General features: G+C 56.4%; 1 protein-coding gene across 1 annotated transcript in view; it reads right to left on the reverse strand.

The window, feature by feature from the left end:
- Positions 1-17,155, reverse strand: part of LOC144719360 (rabphilin-3A-like) — an 83,726-nt gene that overhangs the window by 44,809 nt on the left and 21,762 nt on the right. Inside the window, exons 2-8 of the mRNA XM_078595222.1 lie at positions 16,165-16,270; positions 15,244-15,261; positions 14,508-14,642; positions 11,005-11,143; positions 4,936-5,022; positions 3,790-3,898; positions 2,288-2,368 (exon numbers count right to left, since the gene is read on the reverse strand). Coding sequence (XP_078451348.1) covers positions 2,288-2,368; positions 3,790-3,898; positions 4,936-5,022; positions 11,005-11,143; positions 14,508-14,642; positions 15,244-15,261; positions 16,165-16,268 — 673 coding nt within the window. The 5' untranslated portion in view covers positions 16,269-16,270. The remainder of the gene's footprint in view (positions 1-2,287; positions 2,369-3,789; positions 3,899-4,935; positions 5,023-11,004; positions 11,144-14,507; positions 14,643-15,243; positions 15,262-16,164; positions 16,271-17,155) is intronic.

Genomic DNA, 17,155 nt, shown 5'->3' on the forward strand with positions numbered 1-17,155 from the left:
TTGGCTCAACTTGCACGTGTTATTATTATTGTATAATATCAATGTTATTGTATCATTATTATTAGTTCGGCGTTTCAAGTTAATCGGAAACCGTGCGACGGAGGCGGTAACTTGCTCGCGATTGGTTGGACTTGCACGCGTGGAGGAGGAGGAATTCATTCGTCATCGCCCCCCCCCCCCCGCAGATGATGTTTGCCGACTCGCCATTGGTCGATTTGTTTGCTCGCCTACCATTGGTCGATTTGTTTGCTCGCTCACCATTGGTCGATTTGTTTGCTCGCTCACCATTGGTCGATTTGTTTGCTCGCTCACCATTGGTCGATTTGTTTGCTCGCTCACCATTGGTCGATTTGTTTGCTCGCTCACCATTGGTCGATTTGTTTGCTCGCTCACCATTGGTCGATTTGTTTGCTCGCTCACCATTGGTCGATTTGTTTGCTCGCTCACCATTGGTCGATTTGTTTGCTCGCTCACCATTGGTCGATTTGTTTGCTCGCTCACCATTGGTCGATTTGTTTGCTCGCTCACCATTGGTCGATTTGTTTGCTCGCTCACCATTGGTCGATTTGTTTGCTCGCTCACCATTGGTCGATTTGTTTGCTCGCTCACCATTGGTCGATTTGTTTGCTCGCTCACCATTGGTCGATTTGTTTGCTCGCTCACCATTGGTCGATTTGTTTGCTCGCTCACCATTGGTCGATTTGTTTGCTCGCTCACCATTGGTCGATTTGTTTGCTCGCTCACAATTGGTCGATTTGTTTGCTCGCTCACCATTGGTCGATTTGTTTGCTCGCTCACCATTGGTCGATTTGTTTGCCGACTCACCATTGGTCGATTTGTTTGCCGACTCACCATTGGTCGATTTATTTACTAGCTCACCATTGGCCGATTTGGCACGCCTTTGCCAATCGAGCGGCCGCTTCGCCTGGCGCCGTGCGCAGAGGTCTGATTGGGAGCGATTCGGTCGAGGCAGCCCCCAGGGGCAATGATTGGCTTCGGGTGGAGCTGAGCTCCCCATTGCCTAGGGATGGCTTCGGAGCTGTGAAATAAAACGAGACTTTTTTTCATACTCTTTGGTTCTTTCGGAAAAGTCACGTAGGTATAAAATCAAATAAATCACGACGTTTCGATCGCAACACAAGCAATCATCATCAGGTGGGAAAGCACAGCAATATTTTTTTTTTGCTGAAGTGGGAGAGAGATCATATTTTACCAGGTAAGGCCACACTAAGCTATGCAGTTCTTGTTCAGAAGCTGCCTGGCTATCACCAATAATGGCTCAACGAAAGTGGCATATCGTCGTGTGGAAATGTACAGCAGCCAAATGTTGATAAACGCGTGGTGTTGATTCTAAATGTGGAGGGGAAAACCGGAGGACCCCCGGAGAAAAAAAATCCACGCCACCACGGGGAGAGCGAGTGAGAGAACATGCCAACTCCGCATATACCGTTTAACACGTAGGCTTTCGCGACCAATATTATTCATAACGTCGAAATTAAAATTGTAAATATTGTGGATTTACTCTCCAACACACCGGCGGGCTGAAGTAGTAACTAATTCGCCGCGTAGTTTACGTGACAAACCTTGCTGGTTGTGTCGGGTGGTGGAGGGGCTCGACACATTTATACTTCCGAATATATATAACAGGCGTCAGGGTCCAGATCAAACCCACGACCTCCTGTAGACCAGGCGAGGGAGTTAACATCTCTTGCCCACAGGCGGTGGCGCTACCGCGAACCGCGAGGCCGTTTCACGCTGTGAGCAGAATCCTCCACCCACGGATCATCAGCGATGATGATGCGACCCAATCGTTCCGTGCGCGTGCGTGAGATGGGCGGTAGCAGCGGCGTGTGTGTGTGTGGGGAGGTGGGGAGGGTGGTAGGAAATTTAATCCAGCAGTGGATTGAGACCGTGGCTGCTGCTGCTGCTGCTGCTGATGATGATTCATAATAGCCAGAGTTGTGGAATTCACCACAACTCTGGCTGCACGCCTGATGATGCTCGTTGTAATTACTGGCGAAACGTCGTACTCGAATTGTAAATGTTGTGGCTTCTCCAAGACGCAACCGGCGTGCTGTAGCGGTAACGAATTGCCACGTTTTGTTCACGTGTCAAACCTTACCAAGTGGCTCTGTCGGTTGGTGGAGGGGTTTAACGGCGCATTCATAAAGAACGCGATCTAACCCAACAACAACCTCGACGACGGATAACATTGGTCGCGAAAGCCTCCTGCGTGTTAAAATGATGTCGACGACGACGTTGACGATTGGTGGTGTAAATCTCGTACCGCGCCTGCGAGCGCGCTGCACGGAGGATGAGGAGGAGGCGGCGCTGTCGGTCCGGGTCACGCGCTCCTCGCCCCCCGACTCTGCACGAGGTCAGGGTCAAGAGGTCATCGGTGGATCGCGTTCACGGCCAAGAGAATGTGCAAATGCGAGGACGCATCTTTATTTAACACGGAACTTGTACGTGTGTCTGAACTTCTTTCGCACCGTACGTAGCCAACCGTGCTAAATGGAGGTGCAGGGGAGGGGAGGAAAACAAACTAACACACACAAATCAGTTCTAAAAGAATGAGTTTGTCAATCTGGATGATTTAAAATTGCATCGCTTCCAGTGGCTTCCTAATATCGGAAGGAAGAGCGTTCCAGACGGCCGCAGAAGCGCATCTGAACGCGCGCGATGCGGTGACCACCACCTTTGTTCGATGGCCGAGCCAAAAGCCGCTACTGCGAGGATGACCGGAGTACGTGTGTGATGGTTTTTGTTCCTTGACTAGCAAGGGGTATTGCGGTCCATTTGTAGCAAGCACTTTAAACATCAATATCGTCATCATCATCGCGTGAAATCTGAAATGTTTCCGATCCAGAATAAAAACACATTCCTGCGGAGGGAGCTGGTAGGAACGTTGGGTTGCTCGGTCAATGGCCAGGGTCAACGGCGGCGTGGTGTATTCCGCAAATATGGCCGACTGTGAGGGCGGGCACAAGTCGGCGTGAGTAGGTTAAACGTTGAGTTTTATAAGGGCACCACGGGGTGACCAGCCCCTCCCCACCCAGCCCCACCCCTCCCACCCCCCACCCAGCCCCTCCCCACCCTCCCCTCTCCACCCAGCCCCACCCATTTTTGGATGCACGACGGACGGACACAATAATCCCCCTGTGGGCTGGTGTAACCAGGAGGTTCCTACCAGTATTAATTTAATCTTCAGCCGCGTGGTGGTTACTACGCTGCTGCGCGTGGCTGCCTATAACCCAGCTCTGTGGAGGGTTGGTGGATCACGCACGGATGTTGTCCAACTCCCTTCCCGTGGGCGCTCTAGGAGAAGGCGGTACAGCAAAGGGTGGACTAATCGCCATCTGTTTAACTTCCCGTACAGGGATAGAGTGTTTCCCCCTCGCACGCGTGGGGTTTCCTCCAGGTGCCCCCCCCCTACCACCCTTAACTTTTGATACATTTTTTTACTCTAAATTTCCACAAGGTGATAAGCCACTTCGTTGAGCTATCACTTGTGGCCAGGTCGCTTATGACAAAAGAAGCTAATTGCTAAGTGGGATTTACCTGGTGGAATTAAAACAGTGAAGATATATTTCAAGTGATGTCTTTACCTTTCCTACACTTTGCACTCGTATCATGTTTTTGTACCGTTGTGGTAACGTCGTGACCCCGTGCCCCTTACTGAACATCTGCGAAAAAAAAGAGCTTAATAGCTCATCGGATTCCTCCTGCAGATTAAACAAATATTCTAATTCCCCCCCCCCACTCCTGATGCCTCCCCCCCGCGCTCACCCGGAGTGGCGAGCTCCTCGGCGCTGCTCGGGGAGGCGAGGGAGCCCTGGGAGGGCAGCACGTACTTGGGCAGCCCCTTGAAGAACCACGCGCCTGAGCGCTTCCACAGCTGCCCTCGGGGATTGGGGGGAGGGGATAGGAAGAGGGGGTACAGGTGACGGGGCAGGGGGGGTAGAAAGTGGGGGTACAGGTGACGGGGCAGGGGTAGGAAGAGGGGGTACAGGTGACGGGGCAAGGGGGTAGGAAGAGGGGGGTACAGGTGACGGGGCAAGGGGGGTAGGAAGAGGGGGCACAGGTGACGGGGCAAGGGGGTAGGACGAGGGGGGGTACAGGTGACGGGGCAAGGGGGTAGGAAGAGGGGTACAGGTGACGGGGCAAGGGGGGTAGGAAGTGGGGGTACAGGTGACGGGGCAAGGGGGGTAGGAAGAGGGGGTACAGGTGACGGGGCAGGGGGGAGGGAGAGGGGGTACAGGTGACGGGGCAAGGGGGGTAGGAAGAGGGGGCACAGGTGACGGGGCAGGGGTAGGGAGAGGGGGTACAGGTGACGGGGCAAGGGGGTAAGTAGAGGGGGTACAGGTGACGGGGCAAGGGGGGTAGGAAGAGGGGGCACAGGTGACGGGGCAAGGGGGTAGGAAGAGGGGGGGTACAGGTGACGGGGCAAGGGGGTAGGAAGAGGGGTACAGGTGACGGGGCAGGGGGGAGGGAGAGGGGGTACAGGTGACGGGGCAAGGGGGTAGGAAGAGGGGGTACAGGTGACGGGGCAAGGGGGAGGGAGAGCGGGCACAGGTGACGGGGCAAGGGGGTAGGAAGAGGGGGGTACAGGTGTCGGGGCAAGGGGGAGAAGAGGCTGACGTCCACACCACGCACTTTCTCGCCCTCGCGCCAGCCAGCCAAGGAAGCCAGCTAGCTAGCAAAACTTGTTTTTTTCTCATATCGAAAAAAAAAACCGTATTATTGTAAGTACGAGTCTTTGTCAGAATTTTTTGGTGCGTATTTTTTTAAATCAGAATATTCATTGATACTGGAAGGATCCCATGAGCTACACAGCCCTTTTTTTTTCAACACGTGTCCAGTCGTGTTTACGGATAACATCGGTGGTGGGACCCAATTTGATCGGCATGTCGCGTGTCGCGGTGCCGCCACTACCTCCCGCTGCTCGTTGCAAAGGCGGCACATCCACACGCGGCTCTGCTTGCGAGTCGACGTTTGCACCCCGCACCTCCCGCACACGCTCTGCAACCAACACGGTGGGGGGGGGGGGGGAGACACAAAAACAACAAAGACAAAGGTTCCCCCTTGTAGCCTTAACAGACTGCTGGGGCAAGTGCTGTTAGCGGGCAGTAACAATTGAAGGCCGCTTCAACACACCGGTGGGCTAAAGCAGTTTCACGCTTCACACACCGGTGGGCTAAAGTAGTGAACTATTTGTCTTTTGTCAACGTGACACTTTCTTGCTGATTGGCCGTGTCGGGTGGTGGAGGGTTACGACACATTTATAAATAACGCGATCTAAACCCAAAAACGTTGATTATGAATGGTTGTTATTGTTTGACTTGGATCCCACTGGGATTTTTGCACACAGCGTTAATGTACGGTGCTTTTTTCTGGAAGGTTTTACTGGTTTTCCTGGATGTTTCTGTTACGCGTCGTCACTTAAAGATGTTCTTTGTTCATGTTTTAGTTTGTTGCGGTTGCACCCGAGTCAAGAGCCGCATGGCTCACAGGGCTATATCGGTCCATGTGTGTAAGTCGATGTGCGTGTGTGTACGTCGATATGTGTGTGTGTACGTCGATGTGTGTGTAAGTCGATGTGTTTATGTGTGTACGTCGATATGTGTGTGTGTAAGTTGATGTGTTTATGTGTGTACGTCGATATGTGTGTGTGTAAGTCGATGTGTGTGTGTGTGTCCGTCGATGTGTTTGTTTGTGTGTGTACGTCGATGTGTTTGTGTGTGTAAGTCGATGTGTTTGTGTGTGTACGTCGATATGTGTGTGTGTGTACGTCGATGTTTTTTGTACGTCGATATGTGTGTGTGTGTAAGTCGATGTGTTTGTGTGTGTACGATATGTGTGTGTGTGTAAGTCTGTGTGTGTTTGTGTGTGTACGTCGATATGTGTGCGTGTGTAAGTCGATGTGTGTGTACGTCGATATGTGTGTGTGTCTTTATCGCCCGGGCAACGCCGGGTACTTCCCGCCGGTACCCAATCAATGAAACTGAAACGAGACCGCGCTGTTGGTTCTGTGGGCAGACAGCGCCCTCTAGCGCCAATCCTCGAGCGACGCCCGCGCGACGTGAATCCGACGTTCGCGATTTTTCTTTGATCCCTTCCCTAGCCCCGCCAATGATGCTGCAGGCGGTGTCTCCATGGGTCGTCCGCCGTGGTCTCGTCCACTGCTGGATGAGGGCCTCCCCTCCTAGCCGTGCGCGTTCGTTGGCTAATTGGCCGCGCTCTCGCCGAAGAAGAACCGGTGGCGTGCTTTGGGTTCAGACGGAGGAACCGAGACGGGAGCGGTGGTGGGTGCAGCACGACGGTGGGTGGCGCTCTGCTGCCCGCAGTGTCACGAGCAGCGGTGACAGCAGCAGCAGCAGCAGAAAACCCGTGGTGTTGAACGGGCGGTCATGCGGAGCACTCGAACCTTCTCCACTCGATCCCCCTCCACCCGAACCCCTCCAACCCCTCCCCTCGATCCCCCTCCACTCGAACCCTTCCTCTAGAACCCCTCCACCCGAACCCCTCCCCTCGATCCCCCTCCACCCGAACCCCTCCCCTCGAACCCCTCCCCTCGAACCCCTCCCCTCGAACCCCTCCCCTCGAACCCCTCCCCTCGAACCCCTCCCCTCGAACCCCTCCCCTCGAACCCCTCCCCTCGAACCCCTCCCCTCGAACCCCTCCCCTCGAACCCCTCCCCTCGAACCCCTCCCCTCGAACCCCTCCCCTCGAACCCCTCCCCTCGAACCCCTCCCCTCGAACCCCTCCCCTCGAACCCCTCCCCTCGAACCCCTCCCCTCGAACCCCTCCCCTCGAACCCCTCCCCTCGAACCCCTCCCCTCGAACCCCTCCCCTCGACCCCCCTCCACCCGAACCCCTCCCCCCCCCCTCCACCCGAACCCCTCCCCTCGACCCCCTCCCCTCGACCCCCCTTCCACCCGAACCCCTCCCCTCTAACCCCTCCCCTCGACCCCCCTCCACCCGAACCCCTCCCCTCTAACCCCTCCCCTCGACCCCCCTCCACCCGAACCCCTCCCCTCCCCTCCCCTCTAACCCCTCCCCTCGACCCCCCCTCCACTCGAACCCCCCTCCACTCGAACCCCTCCACCCAACCCCTCCACCCGAACCCCTCCACCCGAACCCCTCCACCCGAACCCCTCCACCCGAACCCCTCCACCCGAACCCCTCCACCCGAACCCCTCCACCCGAACCCCTCCACCCGAACCCCTCCACCCGAACCCCTCCACCCGAACCCCTCCACCCGAACCCCTCCACCCGAACCCCTCCACCCGAACCCCTCCACCCGAACCCCTCCACCCGAACCCCTCCCCTCGACCCCCCTCCACTCGAACCCCTCCCCTCGAACCCCTCCCCTCGAACCCCTCCACCCGAACCCCCTCCACCCCCTCCCCTCGAACCCCTCCCCTCGAACCCCTCCACCCGAACCCCCTCCACCCGAACCCCTCCCCTCCCCTCTAACCCCTCCCCTCGACCCCCCTCCACTCGAACCCCCCTCCACTCGAACCCCTCCCCTCGAACCCCTCCACCCAACCCCTCCACCCGAACCCCTCCACCCGAACCCCTCCACCCGAACCCCTCCACCCGAACCCCTCCACCCGAACCCCTCCACCCGAACCCCTCCACCCGAACCCCTCCACCCGAACCCCTCCACCCGAACCCCTCCACCCGAACCCCTCCACCCGAACCCCTCCACCCGAACCCCTCCACCCGAACCCCTCCACCCGAACCCCTCCCCTCGACCCCCCTCCACTCGAACCCCTCCCCTCGAACCCCTCCACCCGAACCCCCTCCACCCCCTCCCCTCGAACCCCTCCCCTCGAACCCCTCCACCCGAACCCCCTCCACCCGAACCCCTCCACTCGAACCTCTCCACCCGAACCCCCTCCACCCGAACCCCTCCACCCGAACCCCTCCCCTCGATCCCATCCACTCGAACCCCCTCCACCCGAACCCCTCCCCTCTAACCCCTCCACCCGAACCCCTCCCCTCTAACCCCTCCACCCGAACCCCCTCCACCCGAACTCCTCCCCTCGATCCCATCCACTCGAACCCCCTCCACCCGAACTCCTCCCCTCGATCCCATCCACTCGAACCTGCGCCTTCCCTGCTTGAAGTCCCGAAATGAGACACGCGGTGGCGCTCCGGTGATGTCTGAGTTGTGGTCTGGGACTGTTGTTGTTGTTGTTGTCTTGGTCTGGGATTGTTGTTGTTGTTGTCTTGGTGTGGTCTGGGACTCATCTTCTTGGTTCTTTCGGTAAAGTCACGTAGAAGGGAAATAAAAGAATAAAAATAAAACATAATAAAATACAGTTCTCACGACGTTTCGGCCACAACGCAAGCAGCCGTCCTCAGGTGAAGAATAAGAGAAAAATGATCTGGGACTGTTGTTGTTGTCTTGGTGTGGTCTGGGACTGTTGTTGTTGTTGTCTTGGTGTGGTCTGGGATTGTTGTTCTTGTCTCTCTCTTGCACTCGTGTCGTTTTGTTGTTGTTGTATCGGTTGATGCTGTAACTCGCTGACCTGTCCCTATCGGGCATCTGTGAACAAGAGCTTTATAGCTCCTCGGATTTCTTCTCCTCCAGTCCCGATCAATATCCTGATTCTGATATGGACTCCCCCCCCTCACCTACCCCTCCCCCCACCTACCCCCCCCACCTACCCCTCCCCCCCACCTACCCCCCCCCCACCTACCCCTCCCCCCACCTACCCCTCCCCCCACCTACCCCTCCCCCCACCTATCCCCCCCCCCACCTACCCCCTCCCACCTACCCCTCCCCACCGTCGTAGTCACACGAAGGCCGCCGGTCGTAAATAAATTCGAAAAAATAAATGAAATGCGAAAGCGAGCGAGGGAATCGTAAATCCCCAACACCAGGAGGAGGGGGGGTAGGGGGGAGGAGGAAAAGGGTAGAGGAGGAGGAGGGGGGAGGAGGATGAAAGAGTAGTTGCTCTCAACGTTGTTGTTGTTGTTGTTGAAATATGACTGCACGGACAACAATCACTCGAGCGGGAGATGCGTTCCATCGCCGTGTTTCACGCGCGTCGATTCCTCCCCGCCCGCCTTGGCACCAAGTTCCTTGGCCCCTCTCACGGCACCGGTTACAGAAGCTACAGCATCAGCAGCCCGTAAGTCAAATGTTACGATGCCGTTTGGGAAGTCGCTGCTCCGTGTAATTTCTCCCGCTTCGCAGACGACAAAAAAAACATAACACGCAATTTGTCATCGCCCCCCCCCCCCAAATGGGGTAATTAGTAAACAGTTACACGGCGCGCACGCCGTGTGCGCGCCTCCGTCGCCTCGCGGATTGAACCAGAATATGCATTCTACTGTAGGAATCCGATGAGCTATGAAGCGCTATTTCACAGACGTCAAACGCAGGCTCCCCCCCCCCCACCTCTACCTCTCTCTTTCCCCACCACGACCTCTCTAAATTTTCTCCACAGAAGATCTCTCGCCTCCCCTAAACCCCCCACTACCGAACTACTCCCGTGCAGGTGCCAGACTGCTCTCACACACACACAGACACACACATACAGACACACACACAGACACACACAGACACACGTGCATGGGACCACGTCTCCCGATACGCAATTACGATCCAAGGATAAATTACATCCGCGCACTCGCTCCTGCCTGCATCTCCCCGCTCATCTCACTCTACTCTCCTCCACACACTCTCCTACCTCTCCCCTCTCTTCTCGCTCCACTCCCCTCCACGCACTCTCCTACCTCTCCCCTCTCATCGCACTCCACTCCCCTCCACGCTCTCCCCACTCATCTCACTCCACTCCCCTCCACGCTCTCTCCTGCCTCTCATCTCACTCCACTCCCCTCCACGCTCTCCCCTGCCTCTCATCTCACTCCACTCCCCTCCACGCTCTCCCCTGCCTCTCATCTCTCTCCACTCCCCTCCACGCTCTCCCCTGCCTCTCATCTCTCTCCACTCCCCTCCACGCTCTCCCCCCTGCCTCTCATCTCACTCCCCTCCACGCTCTCCCCACTCATCTCACTCCACTCCCCTCCACGCTCTCCCCTGCCTCTCATCTCTCTCCACTCCCCTCCACGCTCTCCCCTGCCACTCATCTCACTCCACTCCCCTCCACGCTCTCCCCTGCCTCTCATCTCTCCCCGAAGCCCGCAGATGAACGGCCGCTCGCTGCGGGAGGTCGTAGCCCCATTCTACCGTTCGCGTCATCTGGAACACTGCCCCCTCGCCATCCGTGCTGCGTGGTGGACAGATGGCTGTGTATATATATATTTAACAAGACTAAATTCAATATACTCGGGGAGAATGCGATTTCTAATGATGCACACTTGCATTAAGTGGTGAGCCAGATTGTTGTTTAATAAATATATCACCTGCAGCTGCATCGATTCCTCTGTTGTACGGTACTTCTAAGGGGCACCGGAGTGGAGGGACGGGGATGTGCAAGTCAACACGTGCGACCCCTGGTGGCCGAGAGACGCGGGGCAGGGCCCCTGTGCTGGGACGCGGTGGAGCAATCCGATGAGCTAGAAAGCTCTTTGTCCACAGAAGCCCGGTAGGTTTCACAGATGTCTTGGATGAGTAAGCTGGTGCGGTGCGTATGAAACATCAGTACTGGGGGGAGGGAGACAAAGGCGACCGCGCGTGGCGTTGGCCATCCACCCCCCCCCCCCGTGTGTCGTGCCGGCCTTCATGAGGTTGCTACTCGCCAGCAGCAACTTGTCTCCAACAGTCTGTTGACGGGCCACCACCGCCACCGTCTCGTGTCCACGCAGCAGTGCGCGTCGCGCCGCTCGGAATGGCGAATTGGGTTTTTTAAAAAAATGTTGATGCCGAGGTCGAAAACTCAAATGTCTCTTCTTGTTGTTGCCTTGGTTTGCCGCTTCCTTGGGGATGGGAGGGATCATTTGATTGATCGAGGGGATGGGGGTTGAATGGGGGGGGGTTAATTTATTTAAATCCCCCGTGCGCGTGTCCCGTGCGCGAACCCGCACCTTCTTACAGTCGTGGCAGACGCGGCTCGAGTCGCCGGTCCCCAGCGCCCCCCCACAGAGCGCGCAGCCCCCCTCGGCGCCTGCCGTGGGGCCCCCCACGGCGGTCTGACGCAGCCCCTCCACCCTCTCCACGAGCATCCTGCTCCCACCATCAACAACAACATCAACATTATCAATCATAACATCAACACCATCAACAACAATCTGAACAACAACAATATCATCAACATCATCGTCGTCAACAACAATAATCAGCAACATCAATAACAATATCGTCAACAACAATATCAACAACATCATCATCAACAACATCAACAACAAAATCTTAATTAAACACAGGCCCGGCTCCAGCTCATCTCACATGGGAGTGGTGGTGGGGGGGGGACTGGGAGAGGGGAGGGGTTCGGGGGGGTGGGGGGTGGAGATGAGGAGGGGGGGGCTGGGTGGAGGAGGGGTTCGGGGGGTGGGGGGTGGAGATGAAGGGGGGGGGGGATGAGGGGTCTGGGGGTGGGGGGGGGATGAGGGGTCTGGGGGTGGGGGGGGGGATGAGGGGGGGGGCACGCTGAGGAGAGTGAGCCCAGGGTGTTGGCAATGCGACGTTTGTATTTGGTGCAGAGCTCTCGGCACAGAACGCCCGCCTCGAGCAACTGGGCCACGATTCGGGAACACCACCACCACCATCATCACCACCATCACCACCACCATCATCATCACCACCATCATCACCACCACCATCATCATCATCACCACCGCCATCACCACCACCATTACCACCATCACCACCACAATCACCACCATCACCATCACCACCATCACCACCATCACCATCACCACCACCACCAATAGCATTGTCATCGCAATGCACCTCCGATTATCGCGGTTGTCCACGTACGGTGCGAAAGAAGCTCAACGTACATCCTCGACGTGACACATTTGACGTGCTTATAATGCACATCGATGCCTCTCACCCTCATCATGAATCTTAGAACATCACCGCGTGTGGCGTGTGGTGTACGTGCTGCGTCTATCGGTAAGAGTCGTGGGGGGGGGGGGGGTGCGTGGTGTCCTGGTGACGTTGGGGGAGCGGTGGCGTAGTGGTGAGCGCAATCCGCTACGAAACCGACGGTCCGGGTTCGATTTCCGCCGCGCGGCCAATAACACCGCCCAGAGGATGATGTGACCCGCTCCTGGGCCTCCCTTGGGTTGACTCGGCCTTCAAACGAGTACAGTACCTGGTGCGATGTGTATAAAACATTTCCGCTGGGGAGACAAAGGCGGCCGGGGCGTGCGTGAAGCTACCCCCCCCCCCACCTCGTGTGCCATGCCGGCCTTCAACGGCGGTGCTCGCTAGCAGCACTTGCCCCCAACACTCCGTTGGCTCCTACACGCACCGGGGAATCTTTGTCTTTGTGTCCCTCTGCATCGTGGGGTTTGACTTGGAAGTGAGGCAGTAGGGGGGGGGGGGGCTGGAGGGGTTTAGAGACGACCCCCCCCAAGACTCTCGCCCCCCCCCCCCCCCCCCCTTGGCGTATGGTCGTCACTTTAATAAATGTGTGCTCCCTGCAGACGTGAATCGACGGTGCACTCCGCCTTATTAATCTCATTAATGGGGGGGGGGAGTGGGGGGGGGTTCTGTGGGGGTCCAGGGGTATCCGTGCCACGTGGGCAGCGCCGCACTGCGCTGCGGGCCCCCCCCCCCCCCCCCCCGAGTTCGATTCCTGCCCCAGCAGGTGACGTTTGACTGCAGCGAGAGAATTATTGTTGTTTTTTTATTTGTTTAAATCGCAACCGATCCTGCCGGGTCGTCCCACTGCAGAGTCTCGTCGATTTTGCTGAGCCTGCCTTTGTTTATTTATATATATTATGAGTACCTGGTGCGGTGTGTAGTAAAGGATCGACACTCGGGGAGACAAAGGTGGCCGGGCGTGGTGCTGGCCACCCCACCCCGATCGTGCGCCGTGCCGGCCTTCGTAGGTGCTCGCAAACAGCACTTGCCCCGACAGTCTGTTAAAGGCTATACGGGAGATCTTTGTCTTTTCTTTGTGTCTGTGTGCCTATGAAGGCGATCTGCGTGCACGTCTCAATATGTGGGATAAGCGGTGGTGTAGTTAGCGCACGCCGGCGAGTTGTGGTGATGGTGTTGGAGGTGGTGTTGGTGGTTGTGGTGTTGGTGGTGGTGTTGGTGGTGTTGGTGGTGTTGGTGGTGGTGGTGTTGGTGGTGGTGTTGGTGGGGAGCGGTCGTGTAGCGGTTAGCGCGCTGCGCTACGAACCCGGCGACCCAAGTTCGATTCCCGCTCACGGCCAAACCAGTGACGATTATCTGAACCGGTCCCGGGCCTCCCATAGGTTGACTCGGCCTCAAATGAGTACCCAGTGCGATGTGTAAACATCGCCACTGGGGAGACAAATGCGGCCGGGCGTGGTGCTAGCCAACCCACCCCCTCGTGTGCCGTGCCGGCCTTCATAGGGTGCTGCTACTCGCTGACAGCACTTTCCCCCAACAGTCTGTTAAGGCTACACGGGACATCTTTGTCTTTGTTTGTGCTCGTGACTGATCGTCCCCCTGCCAACCCGTCCTCGCCTCTGATGGAGCGCTCGGTGTCACTTAGTGGAATGAGCGATCAGCGGTGTGCATCGTCAACACGCGAGCGAGTGACGGAGCGAGGTGAGCCGACTACCCAACTAACTCCACGCATCCCCCCCCACCCCTCCCACCCTCCACCCCCACCCCGACTCTACTCCCACGATCGATCCGGGAGCGACTGCTAATCACTGCAGTACGAGACCTGCAGAATCTTCATCCGTCGATGTTATGCCGCCGATTGTGGTGGTGGTGGTGGTGGTGACGACGACGATTGTGGTGACAACTCCTTTCTCGAGAACTGCGGTGGTGTTACCATGACGACGAGGATGATAGTGATGATAGTGGTGGTGGTGGTGGTGGAGTTGATGATGTCCATGGAGCTGCTGATGATGGTAATGGCCATGACAATGATGATAACTATTGGTGATGCTGCCGCCGCTGCTGCTGATGACATCTCTGCTTCTGACAATGAAGATGATCATTGAGATAATGGTGATGCTGATGATGATGATACTGCTGATGACAATGGAGATGCCGATGATGTCTCTTGTTTCTGAAAATCAATCTTGAATTGCTGATGGTAAAGAAGACAATGCTGCTGCTGATGATTCTCATGAAAATAATGATGATGGTGGTGGTGATATTGGTGATGATGATTCTGCTGCCGATGACGATGGTGGTGGTGGTGGTGGTGGTGGTGATCTTGGTGATGATGATTTCCCTGCCGATGACGATGGTGGTGGTGGTGATATTGATGATGATGATGATGATGATTCTGCTGACGATAACGATGGTGGTGGTGGTGATATTGATGATGATGATGATGATTCTGCTGCCGATGACGATGGTGGTGGTGGTGATATTGGTGATGATGATTCTGCTGACGATGGTGGTGGTGGTGGTGATGATGATCGCGTACCCTATTCTCTCTTGCTCCTGGCTCTCCATGCGCTCCGCCCGCGCCATCACCTCCTGGATGATTCTCCTCTCCTCCTCCGTGAGCTCCACCTGCGGGAGGGTGACGCCCGGTGGCTCGGGTGGGGGGCCCCCGAATCTGGGGGAGGGGGTGAAGGGGCGCGTGACGGTGGCTATGAGATGTTGACTACCTCACCTGGTACGCAGGAGGTCGTGGGTTAGATCCCGACCCTGACGCCTGCTGATGTTTATTTTGAGTTTGTGTCTCTCTCTCTCTCTCTCCCCGTGGTCGCGTGGATTTTTCTCCGGGTCCTCCGGTTTTTCCCCTCCACATTTCGAATCAACGTCACGCGTTTCGAGTATTCGGCTGCTATAAATTGCCACGCAATAAGCCAACTCCGTTGAGCTATCATTTGTGATCGGCAGGTCGCTTCTGAAGAAAAGAAGTACGCAGCGAAGTGAGCCCTTACCTGGCAAACTAAAAAAAATGATTTAGTTGAGTCGGGATTTTGGCGGTGGTTACAGGGAGGAGGAGAGAGGTTGGTTCAGTTACCAAGCCACCTTTGTACAATGGTAACGGTTGTGCTATGGCTACGGCTGCGTCACGGTGGCGTGGAGAGATTCTATCTCCAGCGCCTAGCACGCAGGACGAGCGCGTGGGTTCGATCCCGGGCCCTCACTCCTCCTCACTCCACTCCCAGTTCCTCCCTTCCTCCCCCGCGTCGTCTCCACTCGCTCACCTGTCCTCACTCGCAGCCCTGAGCAGAGAGAGACAGAGAGACAGAGGAGTTGAGAGAGAGGGAGGGAGAGAGCGAGAGAGGACACGCAGACAAAGTTGATGGTCACATTGGAGCGATGAGAACAGATAAGTTGTCATCGTGTGGGGGGGGGGGGGGGGGACTGATTGACTTCCCACAAAATGTTACTCGTTTTTATCGACCACCCACCCATGCCCGATGTGTTTAAAGATAAAGACAAATACCGCCCCCCCCCCCCCCCCCACGTATAGCATCAACATACTGTTGAAGCGAGTGCTGTTAGATGGTGAGTAGCGAGCACCACGCCCGGTCGACTTTGTCTCCCGAGTTGCGATGTTTTTAAACACCGCATCAGCTACTCAATTTGAGGCTGAGTCGACCTAGGGGAGGCCCAGGACCAGTTCGGATATTCGCCACTGTTCTTGGTCGTGAGCGGGAATTGAATGCGGGTCACCAGGTTCGTAGCGCAGCGCGCTAACTGCTGCGCCACCACCGCCCCCACGTGTACCTACCGACACAAGCATACATGCACCCACCTATCCACCTGGTCCCAACTAAACCCACTCAACTGCTCCCACTGTCACCCAACTGCTTCCATCTACAATGCACCCCCCCCCCCACCCACCTGCTCCCACCCACCTGCCCACACCTGCTCCCACCACCTCCCACGTCACCTGCTCCCATCTGCTGATACCACATAACTGCTCCCACCACCTCCCACGTGACCTGCTCCCACCTGCTCACACCTGTTACCTGCTCACACCTGCTCACACCACGTGACCTGCTCCCACCTGCTCACACCACGTGGCCTGCTCCCACCTGCTCCCACCTGCTCCCACCACGTGACCTGCTCCCACCTGCTCCCACCTGCTCACACCACGTGACCTGCTCCCACCACGTTACCTGCTCCTGAGTGCGCCCGGGTGTCGGTCTGGGGAGCCCCCCCATCGCTCCCCGACCTCGCTGAAGGCGCGGCCTCCCATGCCTCCCCTGGGCCGCCCTGGCATTCCTGACATGCGAACACAAAGACAAAGATCCCCCGTATAGTCTCATCAAACTGTTGGGGCAAGTGTTGTCAGCGAGCACTTCTTATTAAGTCCGGAACGGCACACGAGAGGGTGGGTTGGCTAGCACCACGCCCGGCCGCCTTTGTCTCCCCAGTGGTTTACACACATCACCAGGTACTCATTTCAGGCTGAGTAGACCTAGGGGAGGCCCATGACCGGTTCAGATAATCGTCACTGGTGTTTGTGGCCGTGAGCTGGAATCGAACTCGGGTCGCCGGGTTCGTAGCGCAGCGTAGCGCTAAACGCTACACTCCCCACTACAACACACACACACACACGCACCTGCACACATTCATAACGAATAGTAGGAGTATTTAGTCTCGCCGAGTGTGCTTGATGGTTCTCCGGTGATGATGATAATGATGATCATCATCACCATGATGATCTATAACATGGATTTACGTTCGTGTAACATCCTCCATGTCTCACGTGACACGAGTCGTCATCGTTTTTGTAAACGATTTCTCTTTGCTTCATTGCTTTTTATTTTTGTGTCAACGTTTTTTTGTTTTTTGCTGACCCAGGTCGCGCCTGCAAGAGGAAAACAAATCCACTCCATTCCAGTTTCCGATTTAGCACGGTTGGCCCCGTATGGTGCAAAAGAAATTCACTTTACATACATTGGTGACTGACGCTTGTGTTGCGCCCGAAACGTCGTGATTTATTTTATTTTCTACCTACGTGACTTTACCGAAAGCACCAAAGAGTAAACATACATTGTTTTACAATTGTTTTTATTGTACTAGGTAAGGGCCCATTGATCCGTGTGGCTCTTTGTCAAAGGCGACGTGCCAATCACAAGTGATTCGCTTATCGCCTGGAAATTG

Source organism: Lampetra planeri, chromosome 6 (assembly GCF_965212315.1).
Source record: "Lampetra planeri chromosome 6, kcLamPlan1.2.h2, whole genome shotgun sequence".
NCBI classification, from domain to species: Eukaryota; Metazoa; Chordata; class Hyperoartia; order Petromyzontiformes; family Petromyzontidae; genus Lampetra; species Lampetra planeri.